The 23,128-nt window shown below is 41.8% G+C and overlaps 2 protein-coding genes across 3 annotated transcripts; both read left to right on the forward strand.

Annotated features, from left to right (window-relative positions):
• The first annotated feature begins 17,455 nt into the window (after nucleotides 1-17,455).
• SHOT1 (Mitochondrial transcription termination factor family protein) lies at nucleotides 17,456-19,531 on the forward strand. The gene has a single exon (XM_078591795.1). The coding sequence runs from the start codon at nucleotides 17,554-17,556 to the stop codon at nucleotides 19,222-19,224; it is 1,671 nt and encodes a 556-aa protein (XP_078447921.1). The 5' UTR covers nucleotides 17,456-17,553; the 3' UTR covers nucleotides 19,225-19,531.
• A 245-nt stretch (nucleotides 19,532-19,776) lies between these two features.
• Nucleotides 19,777-23,029, forward strand: LOC144716612 (myb-like transcription factor family protein). 2 transcript variants are annotated; one of them, XM_078591797.1, is made up of 3 exons: nucleotides 19,777-20,286; nucleotides 22,050-22,258; nucleotides 22,363-23,029. In XM_078591797.1, the coding sequence occupies exons 1-3, from the start codon at nucleotides 20,007-20,009 to the stop codon at nucleotides 22,882-22,884; spliced, it is 1,011 nt and encodes a 336-aa protein (XP_078447923.1). In that variant the 5' UTR covers nucleotides 19,777-20,006; the 3' UTR covers nucleotides 22,885-23,029. The 2 variants fall into 2 exon arrangements, with proteins under 2 accessions (XP_078447923.1, XP_078447922.1); XM_078591796.1 differs by having other exon boundaries at nucleotides 19,778-20,286; nucleotides 22,354-23,029.
• Nucleotides 23,030-23,128: the final 99 nt, after the last annotated feature.

Below are 23,128 nucleotides of genomic sequence, written 5' to 3' on the forward strand. Positions count from 1 at the left end.
CTTCATCATAAATAATGCCTTCCCTCAACATTCAAAATCTGAGAATGAAATTATTGACAGTATTCGTAGATTAAAACAGCCTGACTTGCATTTTTATGATAAAATTTTTTTGTCAAGTTCAATAAGGATAATGCAAGGGGATAAAATCTGAACTGATATCAAAAAAGGAAATGTTGGATAGGATAGATAAGTGTTCAAAGTTGTTGATGATGTAGGACAACTAATGCAGGACGACTATGGTGACAGTAAAGGGGACGACGGGTGATGAGGAGTGTAGACGACTGATGAGGATGGGGAAAAGGATGATGAGGTGCTATATGTGGGGATGGGTTTTGGGAAGAGGTGGATAAAACAGACCACAAATTCTTGGTCGATTCTGAGAGATTTAAATTCGATGAAATAATGGTGGTGCAGCCCCTTTCCTCATCGAGGCAGGAGTACTGTCTTCAACCACCGCGATGTTGCCAAGCACCAAAATCAATACTATCGAATTGATGCTCACGGGAAAACTCAAGAAATACCTAATCCACTAGTCGTTGAAAAATCCAGAAAACCTAAAAAAATTCCGACGGCGGTGGAAGAACTTCTCACGGAACACTGGACGAAGAACACGAAGACCAAAGAGTTTGAGGGTACCTCTGCACCAGGAGTGCGTGATGTGGCTGCGGGAAATTCTCGATACGTCGTTGACGGGACGATTGACGTGCGCTTCGACAGGGTGTCAAGGGGGGAGTCGCCCCCTTGCAGGGTGCGGGCCAGCGCCCCGACACCAAAACGGTATGCATGATGACCTGTGGCGGCGAGGGCGTCCGGGGTGTGAGCGGTCGGCGTGACAACCTGCGCAGTGTCGCTTGCGTGGGCAGCTGGCAAGGCGGTCTGCGCGGGCGGCTGGCGTGGCGCCCTACACGGGAGGCGCTGGCATGGGCGGCTGGCTTGGCGACCTGCGCGGGCGGCGCTCGTGTGAGCGGCCTGTTTGGCTGCCTACGCGAAGGCGGCTGACACTGGAGCTTGGCGGCCTGAGTGCTCGGCAGCCCTAATGGGGCGGCCTGGTGCTTGGGCGTCCCTGGCGGGGGCGGCCTGACGCTGGCGACCCTAACCTGGGCGACCTGGCGCTAGGACGGCCGGGTGCTTGGGGCTGGGCATGAACAGGCAAAGAGAAAGAGAGAGAGAGGGTGGTGGTCGGCGGCGTGTGGCGACGACGACGGCGGCGGCGATGACCATCCGGAGAAGAGGGATGGATTAGGGAAAGTCCTCCAAGAAGAGAAAAACTCAATTCTTGAATATAACTTTGCCAGATGTTTCTTGCAGCATTGGCCTATATATATAGGCCTTGGAGGAAAGAGAAAATGCGAGAGATAAAAAATAAAAGCAAAGATAGGCTACGTGATATCATGTCACGTCAGAGGGCAGTTCTTGATCTGGCGTTGACAACGTGTCATGACGCGTGACGGGGCGTGCGTAGGTGGAGACGTGCTTGATGGGGCGTGCGTAGATGGAGACGTGCTTGATGCCGATGCGTTGACTTGGTCGATTGACGGTGGCGGTGCGTCCGCAGAAGTCGTGTTGACGTCGTCTTCATCAGTTGATCACCTGAATGTAACCATGATTCAAACAATCTCGAAGGGAAGGTAAGCTCGGGCTCTACGAAATGAGATGATATTAGAACGGAAAAGAGAAAGTCTTCAATTGACTTCTTGTTAGGCCTAACACCTTCATAAATAGTTTAATGGGCTTGGATCTTGATGTCTGAACCTGATAAGCTTATGAAGGTCATAAGTTAGTGAAATTGTTACATGGGATATAAACACAACTGCAACTCTAATAATATAGGACTGTAAATGTGGATTTCTAACACTCCCCCCAAACTGGGAACGAATCTTTTTTATTCATAGCTTAAGAACATGCTTCTTCAATAAAGGGATGTGGACCCCTTCAGTAACAAGATCTGCACATTGCTCCGCAGAGTTGATGCGTGAGGTACATATTGTGCAGTTTTCCAGCTACTATTGGATGAAGTGATGATCAACTTCCACACGTTGTCTGCAATAGCAATGGCAGATTGATTGTTACACTTCAGTTGTATTGGCATGGTGAGAGGAATTGTGAGTTCTTAAAGAAGGTGTTTTATCCACAAGACTTCAAAGCTACGCAAGGCAAGTGCTCCAAGCTTGGCTGCTTCACTGGATCATGACACGACTAGTTGCTTCTAGCTTTTTCCAAGTGATTAGGTTACATCCAAGGAAGACACAACAGCCACATGTGGATATTCGGTCATCGATATTACGTGCATAATCGGCGTTAGTGCACAAATGCCTTTATTTAATTTAAAAATAATACTAAGCCCTGGGAGTAAACATTGTATTCATTGACTTCTGTGGTGTCCTACATGAAATGACAAACTAATCCCACATCATAGAAGATATCAGGTTGGTGTGAGCACAATAGATTAGTTTACCAACGATGTTTTTGGTAATGCTCTTTGTCTACTGCCTTGCTGTCCTGTGCAAATACCCAGTTTATAGTTTGGATCAGTGGGCGTAGGCCCTGGTTCATAACCTAATAGGTCAGTTTCACTCAATAAGTCCAAGGCGTATTTAAGTTGGGAGAGAACAATGCCTAAAGGGGAGAAAGCAACTTCGTTACCCAATAAATATTTGAGTTTATCTAACCTTTTAATTTCAAATTTATGGGGTAGGCGGAAATCCACTCTCTGGATTTCCTCATAGTTATCCCCTATCAGGAACATGTCCGCGTGGTGTGTCAAGGGGGCGCGCCGCGTGCGTTATACAAGAAAGAGCAGTGGGCGCACGGAGTGGTAAGGGCGCACATGGCCGGCGACGAACAGGCACGCAACGCAACAGAGAATGTGCGTCGCTGGTTGGAATCCGCGCAGGCACACGCAATTTCTTGGACGTGGTTCCAAGATCGCGGGCATGGCAGAGAACCCAAGAACGAGGTTTCTTGGGCGTTCCTGAGCGAGCAAATCCAAGATTGGTGGTGATGCTGTCGTAGTGGCCGATGGCGAAGGTGGAAACAATGCAAATCTCCATGGACGACAAACTGATGAACAAACAGAGGGCAATCGAAGCGTCAAGATGCCCAAGAACGATCTTTCCTGGTTGCTTCTTGAGCGTAGACAATCAAGAACGGAGTTCTTGATGTTGATGTCGAACCAAACAATAAGGACGTGGGCGCAGGTGACTCTCCTTGGAAATGCGTCGTGGATGGACCATGTTCTTCCCATGATCTCTCTCTAGAGGCACTCTACAACTATCTATGGGCTATGGCTAGGAGGACACTAGAAGAACAACGAAAATAAACTCAGAAACTTCACTTGATTTTCCAAATTCCAGTCTCCTGTCCTCTTGGGCATGCCATCCTTATATAGGGAAGAGGGCATGCCCAATCGGGCCAAACTGGAGGGAATCATCTCGAGACGAGCAGTTCTCTCAAAGCGATGAAAAATAAAAGGTTCGAAATGGATGAGGCCAAAACACGACAGGCCCGGTCCAGAATCCGGTGAAGAAATTACAACAATAATAAAAAGAGAAGTAAACGAAAACTGATGCGGCTTCAACTTCATGCGGAGTACTTAAAAGAAGCGTCGCGGCCGTCGGCTCGTGCGGCTCGGTGAGGTTGTTGGCATCGTTCCGTCTTGATGGCGAGATGGTCTGCCATCAAGGTGACTATTTTGTGTAGTATTAAATGCAGGGGGAATATGCTTATAATGTCTTCCTTTAAATGCCAATTAGGAAATCGTTCTTGAAATCAAGTTGATGAAGGCTCCATCCTTTCATAGTGGCTAGGAGATGAGTATATGTACAGTGGTCATCTTGGCTATTGGGCAAATATTTTCCCGTAGTCAATGGCATGTCTTTGAGTGTATCCGTTATCTAATAGGTGTGCTTTGTATCTCACTGTGTCCCCATTTATTTATACTTAATAGTGAAGATCCAACTGCAACTGAGCAGTTTCTTCCCTGAAGGAAGGGGAACCAGAGAATAAATATTGTTATAGCTCAATACATGCATTTCAGTTCTCATTGCAAGTTTCAAATTGGAGTCCTGCACAGCTTCTGATATAGTTTTTGGGATCGTGACTATAGCCACTTAAATGATTGATGTTGCATGGATAAGTGAGTCGACAAGACAGTGCTAAATGGGATAAAGAGGGGTACTTACTTCACTTGCAAACTGGAAAAGGAGAGAATAGGAAGGGGATTAGGGAACTGGTTTAATCTCCTATTGTAGGGGGAACTTCTTTTGATGATATATCTGACCATACAGAGACTTAGGATTGGACTAGTTCATAGATGGTTCCAAGTGTGTGAGGGCTTGTTCCTCGCCACTAGGAGAATGGAAGTCTAACTGATTATGATTTCTGACACTTTCCCCTAAATTGCTACACACCTAAGGTCTAGACTACGGTGTCCATCATATTATTTCCAGGAGGACCATAATAATATTTTTGTTATCAAAAGTGACGACTTTAGTGAAATAGTACTTCTTTCCAAGAGGATCATAACACTGATATCCTTTATAGGTCAATGAATTCCCCAAGAAAATACATATGAGGGCCCAAGGAGCTAACTTTGGAATGGTAGAGAGGTGCACATATATTACACACCCAAAGACTCAGAGGGGTAAGTCTGATATCAGTCTTACTGATCAGTAATGGTGCTCCATGACATTAAGGGAACTTGCCTCGTTTAGCACCCTTGTAGGCCGGTGGTTAATCAAGTATGTGCTTGTGAGGAGAGCCTCACCACATAAAAATCAGGAACATGACTTTTGTAGAATCAGGGAATGGGTTACTTCCAATAAATGTACATTTTTCCTTTAAGTCACCTCATTCCAATGGGGTGTATTGATGCATGAGGCTCATGGATTACACATTGATCATAAAAGAATTTTTAAAGTTCATTATTCAGAAAATCCTTAACATTGTTTGAACTGTAGTGTTATATGCCCTTTCCAAACTGAAATTTAATCATCTTGAATAAATTAATTATAATTTGAGATGATCACTCTATGGGTCATCAAATATACCCATGTCATATGTGAACGATAATCAATAAGTGATATATACTAGTGTTTCCTACTTCAAGTGCATGTTGGAGATGGACCCTAAATGTCATTGTGAACTAAAGAAAAAGGGCAATTAGACCAATGAAAACCAGAAGCGTAGCTATCACAAGTGTGTTTAGCCTGCAGATAAGTGTCACAAGTGCAGTCTATCAAGTACACTAGATATATTGGAAAATAAAATTTGCAAACTAGAGAAAGCGGAGTGTCTCAGATGTTGGTGGAGCCAAATTATATGCTGAGTGCTATGGAGAGCAGTTGGGATGGGCATTAGATCATCCTTGCGGTGTTGGTCGATGAGACATTAATGGCCATGCCATTCTTCAGAGAGTGGTCAAATCTGCCTCCCCGTCCTCTTGTTCACAATGATACAATCCATCTTAACGATTAACATGTCATGTGTGAAGGAGCTTCTAAGTCTACTTGGAGAAATCAAGTTAGCCAATAAGTGTGTCATATGTAGAACCGCTTTAAATGATCCCAACTTTAGGGATAAGAATGGTACCATATCCTACAATGGGTAATAGATTCCCACTTTTTTTTATTACATTCATACCTTAAGGAAACATAATGTATTGAGTCATACGGTCAGTGGCACCTGAATCTTGGATCCGCATGCCCTTATGTGTCCACTATGTGGCTGGTATATGGAGGAAATTTATAGACGAGGTTGTCCACCATATGGCTGAAGAATATTTGTTGTTGGCCAAATTGTGGTTTCCCGTGCAGCTTCGAGCATGATTCACTAAAGTTATGGCAGTAAGAGCACCACAACTTGGCTTTGGGGTCATCCAACTAAAGGAGGTTACCCTTGAGTAAGATGAGGATCTTTGGACTGTTCTTGTGATCTTGAAGTTGCTCATTTGTGCAAAGGATAATTGAGTTGTCATGAGCCAAAAGAAGTGTTCATTGAGAGTTCAGGGCCACCTAGCATTTTTAGTTGGCTATCCTCTAATGGGGCCATTCTGTCAGCCTCGACAAAGGTTGAAGTACTTCCTCATTCATCATCATTGTCTTCAATGTTTCAAACTGTGAATTGACCCCAACAATAAATTCATGGACTTGATCTTCTAGCAAATGGTCCTTTTCCTCTGATTCTAGATTTGACTGGCCAGTGTTAGTCCAATTCATCTCAAATAGGTCCAAAGGCAAAGTCATATTCTCATATACTTATATCCCCTAGATTTAGGGCTATGGATTTCATTACCAAATATGTGATGTGGGATTTGTCATTTTGTTTGGAGTGAATCAGGTGTACCCTATCCTATAAATCCTCTACTGGTGGTAGTCGAAGAAGATGGAGAGCAATGGTGTCTAACATCCATCCTCTAATGAGGGTATCAGCTTCCAACAAGATCACATAGACTGGGTTAGTGAGAGACAAAGGGTTCTCCAATAAATTTCTAACCTTGCGCCATCCTAACCAAGATCATCTTCACATTCCAATATGTTGGGACCTTTTAGTTTTTGTTATTCAGGAATTCTTGGAAGTTCATTTAAATTTTTCGCATACTCAACTGAAGGGGTTTGGGACTAGATATAAGATGGGAAGTTCATATGCCATCAGGAATTAACGACAAGTGGAAGGCGTAGAAAATAATGTATACTGCAGGTAACCAAGAAAGAAATAAAAACTTTCAAGAAAATAACTTGTTAAATGTTCATTGGATTCTTCAGGTGTACCAAATAATGTAGATAATAGCTAACCAAGAAAACCAAGTAATTATTTCAAGAAGATAACTTTAAAGTGTTTGTTGGGGTCTGGTTCTATTAAGGAGGTTCCCATGAATTTAGAGAGGGTTACAACCTTATTCAAGAGCAGTCCCTCAAAGACAAGAACATATGCTACAAAGATCACCAAAACATGGAGATAGCCAAGGTCTCCAATTGCAGGTTTAAGCAAAGATGAAAGGGATAGGACTTGCATTAGGCTCTGATACCATGTCAGCAGTTTTTTATCACCTCAATGTACCCAAAACTCCAGAAATCTCGAAGGGAAGATGAGCTAGGGCTCCACAGGATAATATGTGAGAACAAAACAGAGAGACTTCAGAGGAGAAATGGCTTGTTCACTTCTTGTTTAGGGCTAAGACCCTTGTAAAGAGCTTAACGGACTAAGATCTTGATGTCCAAACCCAATTAGCTTACACCAATCATAAGTTAATGTAGCTGTTACATGGGATATAAACACAATTACAATTCAATAGGGTAGAAATATGAATGCAAAATTTTAAAAATAAGGACAAATGTTTCAATAAATGTTGTGTTATCTGAATAATTTTTTATTCTGGTATTTATATGTGTTATTCTGTGAGTTTTTGTTTTAAAATGGTCCCCATATTTGCATCATTTGTACAAGGATTATTTTAATAATTGGCAAGATAAATTTTCTGTATTTAAATAGGTTTATTACTGGCATAATTGGTAATCAACTTATACAATAGTACTTGTATGAACCCTCTATCTCAAGATGTATATGATGAGTAGAGGGGTCTCCACAAGGAGTTGACGTCATGGATTATATTAAAGCTATTTAGAATGGTCATTTATTTAATCTTGATTATATTTGATATATAAGAAAGATCAGACATCTAAGATTAAATCAGGATGATCTCTATTGATTTTCCTTCTTAATAAAGGGTGGATCCTTAGAGATCATAAGAGCAAAGAATCGAGAAGAGGAAGGTTGCAGAGATTAGAAAATATGAAGAGAATATAGGTCCTCACTTACGTTTAACCTGATCCTCGAAATAAGATTCAGAATGAAAAATCGAATGAGATAAGGATAGTATTTAATATAAGGTTTTAAACAATAAGGGTTGATGAAGAATGTAGGGATTAAGAGTAAGGAAAATAATACATAATCTATCTATTTTTAGAATATTTTTATGTCTGATTATTGATTTTCGTCCTATATTAAGTACTCTCTTTCTAACTTCCATCTTAAATCAAGATAAATGCTAGTACATTTTGCCCTGGCCAAGGTGATTTATAAAAACACAAAGCAACATCAATAAAAAAAGAAACTAAAAATCAAATAAAATACCATGATAAACTTTTATCCAAGGCTATCTCCCCCCGAGTGCAAACTGTGTTTGCGCATACCAAGAATGAAGAATGGATAGAAAATTTGAAATTTTATACCTAAAGTAGTGGGGTGAGACAATTCCACTTTTCCCCCTGATCTTTTTTAATTTTCTGTACTTTAGGCTTCTACTGGTCGATTCATCCATACATATGAAAATAACTTAAAATGAAAAATATCCCCCAAAAGCTGATCCCAATCTAATGGTTGGATCTATAGATATCATTGTTTGAATTTGGAGCAACCAAAGCCATTAGACTCTTTTGACCTTTTTTCTCTCCACAAAATTTGCAGACAAATCTCTCCGATGTTGTGAAATTTAATTTGACACCGGTCTTAGAAATATTTAGATATATGCCCTGTGCATATCTATAAGCTTTATTATCTCTCCCATTTAACCTACAAAATTACAAAAACCATCTATTCTTCCAAAAATAGTTCAAATACCAAAATATTTCATGAAATTGGAGATTTAGACCTACAAAGACCACTGAGAGTAGTTTTAGAGCCCTTTCATTCATGTTCTACATGCAATAATTTCAAAAAAAATGGTAAAATTTTGGAAAGTTTAGGAGAGTATAATAAAGAACAATTTATTTTCTTGGTATAATGATAACATAAAATTATAATCATTTTAGTGAAAAAAATACACAATATGTATAAAGTTAATATTGTAAATTATGTGTTATCATATACCCCCACATTTTGATCATTCCAAGTTCCTAGCTTTGGCATGTATGAAATATTTAATTTGTCTATTGATAATGTTTCCCTTTAGCATGTTGCATCCTTCTTGAGAATGGATATGGAATTGAAAATCCAAGAAACCATCCTCACCCGGCATAGTTTGCCACCTCTTTGATGGTTTTCGAATAGTAGAGGCTTCACTCCATAACTCTTCTTCCCACCCCTCCATTGACTCCTTATCTCCCTCTTCTTCGAACCCCAAAAGAGAAACACATGTCTTTGTCATCACTCTGCCTTGTTATTATACAAAAGATTTAATCCTATCTAAAGTAGTCGGGTGTCATTCCCCCTCTTGTTGTGCCAACTACAAAGTAGTGTAGAGAAGGCTAAAGGGGTAACTAATTTAATAGGATATGTAAACATGATTCAAATGAGTGAGGAAGATGATGGAATAATGTTTTAATTAGGCCAATCTATTTTGTGCCTTCACCCCCAAGATTATATAAGTAGTGAGAAAAATAGATGTAGAAAAGAAGAATCTCCCTTATATTTTCCATCTTTGGAGCATCAACTTAGAGCTTGATGATGTGAGTGGATTACATTATTATAGTTAAAGCCTCCAAAGGAGAAAGAATGATTGAAATGTTCATCAATAACTTTGGAGTTACTTTTTTTAAAATCATAGACCTATTATATTCTTGTGTGATACCAATGGTGGTATTGCACAAGTTAAGGAGTCTAGGTCTCATTAGAAGTTAAATAATTTGCTAATACACTTCACTTTTTAAGAAAGATCATCTGTAAAAGGAAATTACATAATGGAGTGTTCAATTGACTAACAATATAACAGATCCATAGGCAAAGCCATTAGCTCAATATATTCTCATCATCACGAGAAAACAAATGGGTTATTCAATAAGAGTGATAGCTTTTGTCCAAGTGGGAGATTGATGGAAAGATGTGTGATTGGCAAGCCAATTACACATTCCATATCTCGTTCTATGTTTATTAATACAATATATTCTTTATAATGCACATGTGATACTTATAATGAAGTCCATCGATATATGATCTGACTTAATAAATTATGATGAGATCATAATTCAAAGATCATTAGTCTTTTGTCATGTGTTCTAAATATTTATATTAAAATGATAGTCCAGATGAACATCAAATTATTGAGATAAAATAACACTATCTAGCCTTACTCGTATCATGAGTATGAAATGTCCTGTAGCCATTAGTGTAGAGACATAAGGATAGATTGTGGGCGCTCTTTAACATTAATAATTTATTGAAATGATTTTACAACTCCCTGAGTGGTATTGTACGAAACATTGACTCAAATTGATTCCCGTCCCAATTGTGTAACTGTTCCTTAGGCATGAGATACCAAAGACGTATTATAGACATATAGTTTTTACTTCGGTTATTACCTACGAGTTCTTAATTATTGGATTCTCAAAAGTCTTAGTTCAAGTGCATCAACAAATTCACAAAGACAATAGAGTGGTCAAGATGGGATCATTCGCCTTCGGCGTAAGAGGAGACATCTAGTAGAGGATGCAATTAAGTTTTTGACCAATAAATGAAATATCAAAGAAGAGTTCTCTGATGATTTTCAAACACATCACTAGTAACTCAAATGATCGACTAGGGTTTGATAGTTGACCATACCCTAAGTTGTTTAAAGAGCGCCAAGTGGATGAGGGATGATGTATAAATGATAATGAATAACATACAAGTTCCATGGTTAAGTCAATATATACTCATACATATCTTCTAGAGCATGAGGTGTAGCTCTGTAGTCCATGGGTAGGAGACTCGACCTATCTTTTGGGTTAAATAAATTTGACATTAATTAATTTATGTGATGATATAATTAATTAGTTTAGAAGACCAATGAAGGTTATTGGACTACTAGAGTCATTAACTAGATCGATACATGGCCCTAGAGGGTCACACTAATTGTCTTTTAGTCGTCGGAATATATAATTAAACTTCATGAGTTTTATAAAAGATAGCCACGTAGTATAAATAAGAGGAGGCGCTGAATGAAATTCAATCAGGCCAGAATTTTGAGAGGTCTTCTACTTCTTCTCCCTTCTTCCCTTAGCTCCTCTTCATTCTTACCTTATACAAAGTTTTTTGAGGGTCTTCCTTATACTGCCCTTATCCAAGGAGCAGGCACAATTCAAAATAATAATGATAACCAGACTAAGAATCGATAATACTAAATGAAAAATAAACTCCGAAGTGCAGCCATAATTCCAAGAACAATAAAAAGAATAAGAAACCCTATAGGGTTCATAACTTTCTAAAACTTATCTTTCAAAAAAGATGATTTTCCAAAAATAAAGCCTAAGAATCTACAATTTGATTATTTTTTTTATTATTGTTCTTGCCTTATCAACATAGTTCATCCTCTGAGGCAGGTCGGCGGAAGAATCCGTAGAACCAACTCCAAAGAGCACTCAGAATTCAAAATAATAGTAAAAATAATGACTAAGAATTAATAATACTAAACTGAAGATTAACTCTAAAGGGCACCCAAAATTCCAAGAATAATAACAAGAATGAGAAACCTAATAATTAGTTCATAACTTTTCAAAAATAATCTTTCAAAAAAGAATAGTCTTCCGAAAATTAAATTTTTAAAAAATAATTTTATGAAAATAAAGCCTAAGAAGTACAATTTGATTATTGTACTGACCTTATCATAGTTCATCCTCCGAGGCAAGCTGACAAAAGAAACCCTCTACTCAACTCAAAAAATCATGAACTATTCAAAATAATACTAATAATAAGACTAAGAATTGATAATCCTAAACTGAAAATAAACTCCGAAGAGCACCCATAAGAATAAGAAACCCAATATTATTTCATCACTTCCCGAAAACATAAATCCTAATAATCAATAATACTAAACTGAAAATAAACTCTGAGGGGCACCCATAATACCAACAACAGCAACAAGAATAAGAAACCCAATAATTCATAATTTTCAGAAAATAATCTTTCAGAAAAAATCCGAAAATAAATACCAAGAGTTGACTACTGTACTGACCTTATCCAAATAGCACATAAAATTCATAATAATAATAATACAAATAATAATAATAATAGTAACAACAACAACGACAAGAGTGAGAATTGGAAATACTAAACTGAAAATGAACTCTGAAGAGCACCCATAATAATCAGAAACCCTATAATTTGTCCATAACTTTCCAAAAATAAATCCTAAGAAACTACAAGTTGATAATTTTACTGACCTTATCAAAATTCATTATAAATAAGAATAATAAGAAGAAGAATCAATAATACCAAAAATGAAAATAAACTCGGAAGAGCGCCCATAATTCAAATAACATCAACAAGAATAAGAAACCCTGCAGTTCATAATTTTCTGAAAATATCTTTAAAAAAAAAAGTAAAGTCTGAAAAATAAATCCTAAGAAACCACTATTCCTGTCTTAATCATGCTCTCCCTTTCTCTCTATATATATCTCTTAATCATGCGCTCTCTCTCTCTCTCTCTCTCTCTATTTCTATCTTGATCACGCTCTCTCTTTCTCTCTCTCTCTCTATATATTTCACTCAATCACACTCTCTCTTTCTCTATTGCTTTCTTAATCACACACTCTCTATTTCTCTCTTCTTCATGAAATTTGAATATATTTTAATGAAATTAATGAAGTTTGAATCTATTTTCTGCTGAAAATAGATCAAAGGCAGATGTTGTTGAATTTGGAATCTATTTTCTGAAATTAATGTATTTTAATGAAATTAATTAATTTTGAATCTATTTTCTGCTGAAAATGGATCAACGGCAGATGCTCTTGAATTCTGAAAATGGATCAACGGAGAAAGAGACAGATCGAGAAACATCTCTTTTTCGTTCGCCCTCTCTCCTCTGGTGCTCTCTATCCCTTTATCTATATAATTTCGCTCTTATGCTATCTATATTTCTATCTTAATCTCCCTGTCTCGCTCTCAAAATCTCTCTCTCTCCCTCTCTTTATTTCTCTCCTAATCACGCTCTCTCTCTCTCTATTATTGTATTAGTCATGCTCTTCCTTTCTATCTATATATCTCTCTTAATCACGCTCTCTCTCTCTCTCTCTATTTCTATCTTGATCACGCTCTCACTTTCTCTCTCTCTCCCTCTATTTCACTCTTAATCACGTTCTCTGTTTCTCTATTGCACTCTTAATCACGCACTCTCTATTTCTCTCTTCTTCATGAAATTTGAATATATTTTAATGAAATTAATGAAGTTTGAATCTATTTTCTGCTGAAAATAGATCAAAGGCAGATGTTGTTGAATTTGGAATCTATTTTCTGAAATTAGTGTATTTTAATGAAATTAATGAATTTGGAAACTATTTTCTGCTGAAAATGGATCAACGGCAGATGCTGCAGACTTTTGAATCTTTTTTGGGAATTAATGCATTTTAATAAAATTAATGAATTTTGAATTTATTTTCTGCTGAAAATATATTTCAATTAAAATTTGAATGTATTTTAATGAAATTAATGATTTTTGAATCTATTTTCTGATGAAAATTGATAAATGACAGATGCTGTTGACTTTAGAATCTATTTTCTGAAATTAATGTATTTTAATAAAATTAATGATTTTTGAATCTATTTTCTGCTGAAAATGTATTTTAATTAAATTTTGAATGCATCTTAATGGAATTAATGAATTTTGAATCTATTTTCTGCCACAAAAGGATCAACGTCACATGTTGTTGAATTTTCTGAAACTGTATGGACGTCTCCACTTTTCTATTAGAGGCAGTGCTCCATATGGTTTTTTATCAATTGGGAAAGCTAAATGAGGGGGAGTTTTATAATTGATTGCGCTTTTTAATCTATTTTGAATCTATTTCTGAAAATAATGTTTTTTCTAGACTCTGTCAAAATTTCGATCGTGCCTTGAAATTAATCTATTTTGAATTTTGAATCTTCGAATGTCCCAAAATTCCCTTATTGGTCTCATCTCTATCCCTGCTTCGTATTTTCTGAAATTAATCCAAAATTTCAGAAATTTTGACCGTCTCTATTAAATTCAATCTGGATTTCATTTGATTAGATCCATTTGTGAATTTTACATGCGTAGCTGTTGACTATTGTTAATTTTTTATATGATTATCTACTCCTTAAATTCAATCTAGATTTCATTCCATTGTGTATTTCAGATCTATGGTAATCTACGGAATTCTAGATTTACGGAAATCTACGTAATTCTTCTGATACAATGTCTACGAATACACAAATGAAAATCGTGTATTCGAAAATCTAATATGAAATGAAAAATCTAAAATCTATTTTCGATTTTATAAAATCTTCAAATTCTACGGAAATCTGCGCTTGAATCACGAAAATCTATTGTCTATTGGATTCAAGATTTCCAATTCATCTGCTATGTTCTTTATTAGATTCAGATTCTAAAAACGAAATCAGCGAGCGGCGCTGCAACCGCGTTGCCGCCAAGACGTTGCATGCATCTTGATATTTAAGTATCAAGATCCTCTCTCGCCCTGCCTTCCTCCGCCGGCGGCCAAGGAAAACCCTCGAACACAAATGAGAAACATTCGCCAAATCAAGACACAAACTACACCCAATACAGATCGTAATATTATAGTCCACTTTATTTTGAACTATTTTTGTTACCGTTGCAGCCTGATAATTCTCTTGGGGGATCTGAATTACAGAGTTTCGCTGACGGTGCTCGCGGCGAGAAGCTTGGAGGCGAAGAAGGAATGGGCAGCATTGTTGTAGAGGGACCAGGTGAGGTCTGTTCCGTCACCCGTCGTCTATGCTACTGCCGGCATGCAACCCAAACGAACGAGCCTTCGACTGTTTTCTTCTCCGTCGTCCGTGATGTGAAACGACGACGGCCGGGATCGATCGCCGCGTTTCACGTCACAGGGTTATGATGCGAATGTAAGGGATGTAAGCCGAATGATGAGAAAATACGAATGAGCAGATAAGGACTTGACGGATAGCGACGTCGGCCGTACTGATCAACGAGAGAGGAGTGATCCTAAGATCAAACTCCCAATGACCCGCTGGACCTACTAGACGTCTACTAAGTGAGGGGCGTCTAACAGCCCTGGAGCGTTCAGTGTCCAAGTCGGATGACAATCCGTCTACCACAAGAATCCCTACGCTCGACAAAGTGGCTAGTCCTATCCGATGATGTTCGAGAATATCACGGTAGCGGACGCGATAGGGGAAGACGAGACTGTCGAAGATAATAATACTGGAGTTTATGGAGGGCAGACGAGATTGACCTTTGTATCGCTTAGTCCAAGGCGTCTAAGTCGTCGAGCAGATGCTTAGTATCGGGTCGTGCGGACGAGTGTCGTTGACGAGGACGAAACCGGGTGTGGACGGTGCGGTCGTAACTACCAGCAGAGAGCTGAGTCCACGGGTGGCGTGCAGCAAGAGGCGCGCGCTTGGCTGGCGCACGGCGTAGTCGTGTGGGCGGGCAAGACAACGAACCAAGTATCTTGGGAATAGCAGTGTGGGTGGGGTAGATAACCAAGTAATCGGTTATGGCGTAGAGGGTGGGAATCAAGAAATCAAGAAAGATGAGGGCTAGGGGAGGGCGAAGGAGAGGACGAAGGGGAATCAAGGAGATATGGTGAGATCAAGAAATCAAGAAATCATGAAATCATGAAATCAAGAAATCAAGAATTCAAGAAATCAAGAAATCAAGAAATCAAGAAATCAAGAAATCAAGAAATCAAGAAATCAAGAAATCAAGGGGAAAGAAAGGTGGGCGATCAAGAAAGACAAGAGGAGGCGGTTGGGAATCAAGAAACAATGGGGAAAGGAGGGTGGGCGATCAAGAAAGGCAAGACGAGGCGGTTGGGAATCAAGAAACGATGGGGAAAGGGGGGTGGGCGATCAAGAAAGGCAAGACGAGGCGGTTGGGAATCAAGAAACGATGGGGAAAGGAGGGTGGGTGATCAAGAAAGGCAAGACGAGGCGGTTGGGAATAAAGAAACGGGGGATATGGTCAAGAAGCGGGGGAGGGGTGGCGTCCAAAGAAAGGTGGGCGAGAGGGGCTGGATGAAGGAGAAGGGAGGGGTGGATGTAGAAGAAGAGGGGTAGGGGATCAAGAACCTGGCTGGCGTCGGGTTCTTGATGGTCGGGACAATGCTCCCTCGATGGAGCGGATTCCCAGCTTGGTCGCGGCGTCGATGACGTTCAGGAACCTCCAAGAATTCCCGGAGTGATCTCAACGGAGACTCTTCTCAGCCCTGAAGGACAGCGACTTCTTGAAAATCTTTAACCCGTGCCGGAGTGATCTCGACGGCACGCTTCAGCACGATCCTCCCGGAGTGATCTCGACGGAAGAAACGTGGGCTCTCCCATGGAGTGATCTCGACGTGGGGTGGGGCTAGCCAAACCCCCTACACTATAACTACGATAGGGGGAAGATCAATTGCAACTCAATTTTCAACAATGATTTCCCAAATGTTCTTTGGGCATGCCATCCCCTTATATAGGGAGAATGGGTGCCAAGAGAACGTGGGAGAGGACGAACCGTCACAAGACGTGGTTCGGCCTCTCCTTACAAATTCAAATACAAACATGAAAATAAAAGGAAATGACGAAGGACGGGGCCTAACACTGGCCCAATCCATAAATCCATAAATATAAGAAAACAAACATAAATGAAAATGCATACTTACCTGGAGTACTTAAACCCCTGGTGGCGAGCGTCGGCACGAGCTGCTCGGCGTGGCTGTCGTCGTCCCGTCGCGTCATCCTCAATCTGGCTCCTCGTCTTTACGGCGGCATCCTCGAGATGGTCCTCCATCAGTCCGTCTACGAGCTTCAGTTCTGTGTGGTTTGTCTGAGTGGCTCAAGATGGGAATTTTTTCTTATCTCTCAGAATGAGGACGGCCTTGCTTTCTCTCTCTTCTCTCTCTTTACAGGTTTATCCTTTTCGTTGATTTTTGAAGTTTCTCAAAATCTGGCGATGACTTATTGATAACATTTATGACTTAAAGAATTCTAGATATTGATTTTCTTCTCTTCCAACCTTGCTTCCTCTATCTTCTCTCTCTGTGGCAAGCGAGCATTGAGAGCAGGCCCTACTAGTAATAATAATAAAGAATAGATAATTCAAAAAATGCGAGGTAAACTCCAAGTAAACTCTCTGAAGAGCACCCACAATTCTTCCTCCATGAGCGATCTTTCCAAAATTTTCCCGAAAAAAATCTTTCAAAAAAAAGGATAAAATTCCCTCCCACCGTGAGCGATATTTCCAAAACTTTTCCTAAAAAATCCCCTCCTCCATGAGCGATCTTTCCAAAATTTTGAAGAAAAAAATCTTTCAAAAATAAAATAAAAACCCCTCCCACCATGAGCGATCTTTCCAAAACTTTTCCTAAAAATCCCCTCCTCCAATGAGCGATCTTTCCAAAATTTTCCGGAAAAAAATCTTTCAAAAAAAAAAGATAAAATCCCCTCCCACCACGAGCGATATTTCCAAAACTTTTCCGAAAAAAATCTTCCCAATAAAAAAGAAAGCAAATTCCCGAAAAATAAATCCCAAGAATCTAGAAGCTGATTACTGCACTGACCTTATCCTCCGAGGCAGAGAAAGAAACCCTAGATCAAGAAATCCCTTCTTCTCCGGCGATCAATCGCTCCCACCCGCCATGAGCGATGCGCAGTTGGGCCATCTGGAAATCCTTCTCCTCGGCGGCCAGTAGCCCGGCCCTGAAGAACGTCCCCGCGCGCCACCGCGCGGCCACCTGGCGCCACGCGCGCATCGCCCTCACCGAATACCTCCACGTGACCCGCTCCCTCCAATACTCCCACGCCGAGAACATCGCCGCCCACTCCCCCTCCTCCCTCTCCTCCCTCCTCTCCCGCTTCCCCTTCCCCGCCCGCCCCTCCCTCCTCCACTCCGCCCTCCGCCGCTTCCTCTCCTTCCGTCCCGTCAACGAGTTCGACTTCTTCTTCGAGAGCATCGGCCTCCGCCCCCCCCCTCTCCGTCGCGTCTTCCTCTCCGATGACGCCCCCCTCGTCCCCGCCGTCACCGCCCTCGTCCTCTTCGGCTTCCCCTGGACCCGCCTCGGCCTCCTCTACTCCGCCTCCCCCTCCCTCTTCTCCCTCCCCCCCCACCGCATCTCCGACCTCCTGCTCTCCTTCCAGTCCCTCGCCTTCGACCGCGTCGTCGTCGTCGGCTTCTGCCTCGCCTTCCCTTCCCTCCTCTCCGCCCAGAATCATGATCTGATCTCCGCCCAGAATCATGATCTGATCTCCGCCATGATCGACGACCTGAAGCTCTTGTTCTCGGACTTCTACCCCGAGGGCTCGGCCGAGGAGAACGTCGAGGTCTGCTTCCGCCTTTGCCGCCGGCTGAGGACTTTCTACCGGTTTGGATCTCGGAAAGGAACCCTAGGGGAGCTGCTCAGGTCGCGGAGAGATTTGTTGCTGGAGATCGAGGACGAGGATTTGAATTCCAAGTTGGATTTCTTCTGCCGGTTGGGGATGAGCGGGGAGGAGGCGGGATCGATCCTCTTGAACCGCCCCGAGCTGCTGAGAATTGATCTGGAGAGTCGATCGCTGAGAATGCCGGATTTTCTCCGGGGGATCGGGTTTGGGGACGAGGATTTGGAGTCAGTTTCCGTGAAATTCCCCTTCGCCATGGGCGAGAATCGGATCGGGAACTTGCCTGCCGTCCTCAGAGCGGTGGATTTGAGCGAGATCTTCGTCCGGAAAATCAAGATGGACGGAGAGCACCGGATTCTCTGTGTCGACGACGGCTTGGCGTCGGCGGATGAAGATTTCTCCGAGGAATTGGCGTCGCTGATGCGGTCTTCCAAAGGCAATCTCGCGGCGAAAAAGCTCGAGTTCCTGCTCGGAATCGGATTCGGGAAGAACAAGATCACGCTGAAAACGCTCAGGCATCTGAACAGCTCCAAGGATCAGCTGCGGGAGAGATTCGACTGCCTGATTAGCCTCGGATTGGATCATTCCAAGGTCTGCAGGATGGTGAGCGCGACGCCGAAGCTGCTCAACCAGAATGCGGAGATGCTAATCGCGAAAATCGAGCATCTTCGATCCGATCTCGGCTGTTCTCTCGATTACCTCAACAATTTCCCGGCGTACCTCTGCTTCGATCTGGAGAACAGAGTCAAGCCGCGGTATCGGATCTTGAATTGGCTGCGGGAAGCCGGATTGCTGAAGAAAAACTTCGCTCCGGCGACCGTCCTCGCCACATCCGAGAAGAAATTCATCGCCTGCCTCCTCGACATCCATCCCGCCGTTCCCAAGCTCTGGTTCGAAATCTTCTCCTCCAAGAACAACCGCGGCAATATAAATAAATGAAATATTCTTTCCAAGTTTCCATTCGAAAAATAAAAATGTTAGCCCCAATGGGTTACGTGGACGAATCTGAGCCGCACGTTCCGGACTAGTGTCCGGCATGCAAAGGATTGGCACGTGCGTCATTCGTTCCCTACATCCTAGCGTCATTCATCGTCAACCGTCATCGAGCAAGACGAAATAAGGTTCCAAGACGAAATAAGGTTCCAAGACGAAAACACCGTCCCGTCCGTTTCTGAGGAGGGTGAATAAACAATTATATATTTTCACAATTTATGATTACCTATTTGTAATTTTGTATCGATCGTTCTGGGAGTTTGGGGGGGGGGGACGTGGAGGAGCCCACGCCGCACGATCGGGAGCGGAGGTGTCACCGGGGGAAGATTCGCACGTGCGACGGGGGGGGGCCGGAACCTAATCCGAGATGGATAAGGCTGTGTCGGGTATCGGGTCCGGACCCGAAACGAAGGCATCAGATGGGAATATGCGCCACGTGGACGGTCCTCCTCTCTCCTCCCTCTAAAATTGGTACTAGCTGCTCAGACGAGTCTCGTTTTCTCTCTATGTCCTCTTTCTCTTTCTATGTCCTCTCTCCGCAATCTTCTTCTGTCCCTACGTTCCCATTTCTTCTTCGCGCGCGATCGGAGAGGAAGAACTTGAAGATGCGTTCGAGGATCTGCATCTAGCGATTGATCGAGGAATGGCACCGCGGATTTTGAAGATGATCGATTGATTGGCCGTGTTCTTGCGGGAAACGTCGTTGTTGGGGAGGATTTGGGGGCGCGATGACGCGGCGGTGCTCCCATTGCAGCCACAATGGGCATAACTCGAGGACGTGCCCTAATCGTGGAGTGAAGTTGTTTGGGGTGCGACTGACGGATGGATCCATCAGGAAGAGCGCTAGCATGGGGAATCTTAGTCATTATGCTGCTTCCAGTGGAGGAGGAGGTGGATCTTCGCCCGCGATCGATGGCCATGAGACTCCAGGAGGAGCTGCAGCGGAAGGGTACGCGTCGGAGGATTTTGTTCCTGGATCGTCTTCGGGCAGCCGCGAGCGCAAGAAAGGTGAGAGTTTGGTTCTTATATGTGCATTTTTTGGTGACATATTCGTAGATTTATGCATATGTTTTCGTATTGATTAAGAAATATGTTTGTTTGTTTAAATAATTTCTTTTTGCACTCATTCCATTGGGCGATTGAGGGAATCTTCGTGTTTTTTTTTCAAAAATAAGATTATATGCGCGTTGTCGTATAGTTCAAACTTCTTCGATTGTTCTTGTCGGTCTTTCGTTCTTTGATTCCCGGAGTTTTTGGTGTATGATTTCTTATCATGGTGTATTGGGCCATCAGATTTAAGTTAGGTTTTTTCACTTCCATATAAAGTCAAGTCACTCTTTTTAGTTTGTAGGAATTAGAAATGAACTCATTGAACATGGGGTTTTCGGAAAATATCACTTAAATAATTAGTATTCCCACGAGCCGGTGATGAACAAAGTTTATAATAAATCAGGACGAGATTTTGACAAGTGGTTTTCTTGGGATCTTATTTTTTGTTCTTGCTGTTTTTGGAGTTGTTCCATCTTGCTTTATCTTGAGATTCATAGAGTGCCCAAGTTTATCGTATGTCTTTTCCGGATTCGATGTCTTATCCTGAATTCTCCTCAAATTATCATTTTTTCCCGGAGCATTCATTGCTCATCAGAAATGATCAATCGTAATCGTATTAATATGATTCCTTATGGAGTTATGCCACTATTTTCAGTTCATAAAATTTGGAAATGAACGCATTCAGCATGCGGGTTCGAGAAAAGACCATTGAACCTATTATTCCACTTGTCGGTGATGCGCGCAGATATAATAAATTAGGAGAAGCCTTTGATTCGTATTTTTATTGGTTCTTATCTTTTGTTCTTTATGTTTTTCTCGTTATTGCTGATTGCTATATCTATAAACTCAAATAATGCATTAGTGGGGTTTAATTGATTAAGCTTATCGTATTTTTTTTTTGGACTACCGATGCCTTTGCTTGAACTCCTCTCAAATTATCTCTCATGTCTGGAATATTCATTGCTCATCAGAATCGCGAATCACAAATCACGAATCATGTCTGGAATATCAGTTCTACTGTTTCATCTGAATTTTTTTTTTAATTATGATAATCAGCTGTTAGAGAAGATAATCACAAATCCTCGGGTCACCAGTTCCACTCTTATTAGTGTGAACTGATAAAAAAAAATAGTGTGAACTGATAAAATTTTTGGAAAGATATAATGATCATAAAGTTCAGCAAGAAAGGAAGGTCTGGTTCATCGATTAAGAATGATACATTAGGAACGGCAGGCAGCCTGCGACTGGGCAGCCTGTGGCGGGATTTGGATGACAAGCAATGAACGGGCTGTGAATATTTTTTCCAACTTTTGGCTCTCGTCCTCTTTAGGCGTTCAGGAAAAAAACCGCTGCGTTTTAAAATTTTTCATGTACCCATTATGCTTCTTTTTAAAGAAAATGTATCCATTATGCTATTTGGGCTATTTTTATTACTTTTCTTCAGACTTTCTTCAAAAAATTAGATCAACCCTTGGCTATGGGTTGGGGTCAACGAAGGGTTGGGTGGACTTTGGGTCGGTCAATTGACCAACCTGAACCAACCATCTCACCAGACACTGGTCGTGCAGAACCCTAAATGTGATCTAATTACTTAAATTACTCGTATATTTTTTAAAGTTCTGATCTCTTTACTTAAATTATCTCCTTTCTCTGAAAAATTCAATGCTGATCAAAATGAGGAATGCTAATCTGAGTAATGCGAGTCCATTTGGTTTGGTCAGGTATCCCATGGACGGAAGATGAGCACAGAATGTTCCTCTTGGGTTTGAAAAAACTTGGCAAGGGCGATTGGAGGGGGATATCTCGCAACTTTGTGGTCTCCCGCACGCCAACTCAGGTTGCCAGCCATGCACAAAAGTACTTCATCCGACAAACCAACGCCTCGCGGCGGAAGAGGCGATCCAGCCTCTTCGATATCATCCCAGACGAGGTAAATCCGAAAATATTTCGACAAACAGTTTAATTTCGAATTGGCCTTTTCTGATTAAAAACTGAAATAATTACTTAACTCTGCCGCCAAACAAGTTGCCTCAGCTTCAAACAACCAGTGGTCAGGAGGCGGAGGCCCAGGAGGAGAACTTGCCGGGGGCAGAAGCAGCGGCGGCATCGGCGGCGTCGGCGTCGGTGCCTATCGAGGAGGACGAGTGTGAATCAATGAGCTCCACTAACTCGGCCAAGGCCGAGGCAGACGAGGGTCTGTGCCATCCGGTCATCATCCCCGCCTACTTCTCGCCCTTCTTTCCGTTGCCGTTCCCCGTCTGGCCAACGGGCTACGGAAGTGGCGGTGGCGGCAGTGGCGGCGGAGAGGGGCACGAGATCGTCCGGCCCACCGCCGTCCACTCCAAGGCACCCATCAACGTCGAAGAGCTCGTGGGTATCTCCAAGCTAACCCTCGGGGAGACGGCTGCCCCGTCGCTGTCGCTGAAGCTTGCGGGGGGTCCCAGCCGACAGTCGGCCTTCCACGCCAACAGCTCCTCGGCAGCGGAGGCCGCCGCTGCCACCGGCCCGGATGTCGCCTCGAGTGCAATCCGAATCCCATCCATGCTTTCCAGCTAATCAAAGAAAGGACAGCATCCATGCATGAATAAGAAGAAGCTTCATATCCTGGTCTCTGTTCAGTCCTCTTATGATGTATCTAGATTCTGGACTCCAATTTATTCCTTCTCTAATGCAGATTGGTGTCGTCTCCGTTCATGGTCAACGTCATCTACGATTGACATGCATGCTTGATTAGGTGAGAATGCTTAGGGTACCAGATTAATTTCAATAAGAAGAATACAATTTTTCGACACCAAGTTTT

The sequence above is a fragment of the Wolffia australiana genome, chromosome 2 (assembly GCF_029677425.1).
Source record: "Wolffia australiana isolate 7733 chromosome 2, ASM2967742v1".
In the NCBI taxonomy this organism is placed as follows: domain Eukaryota; kingdom Viridiplantae; phylum Streptophyta; class Magnoliopsida; order Alismatales; family Araceae; genus Wolffia; species Wolffia australiana.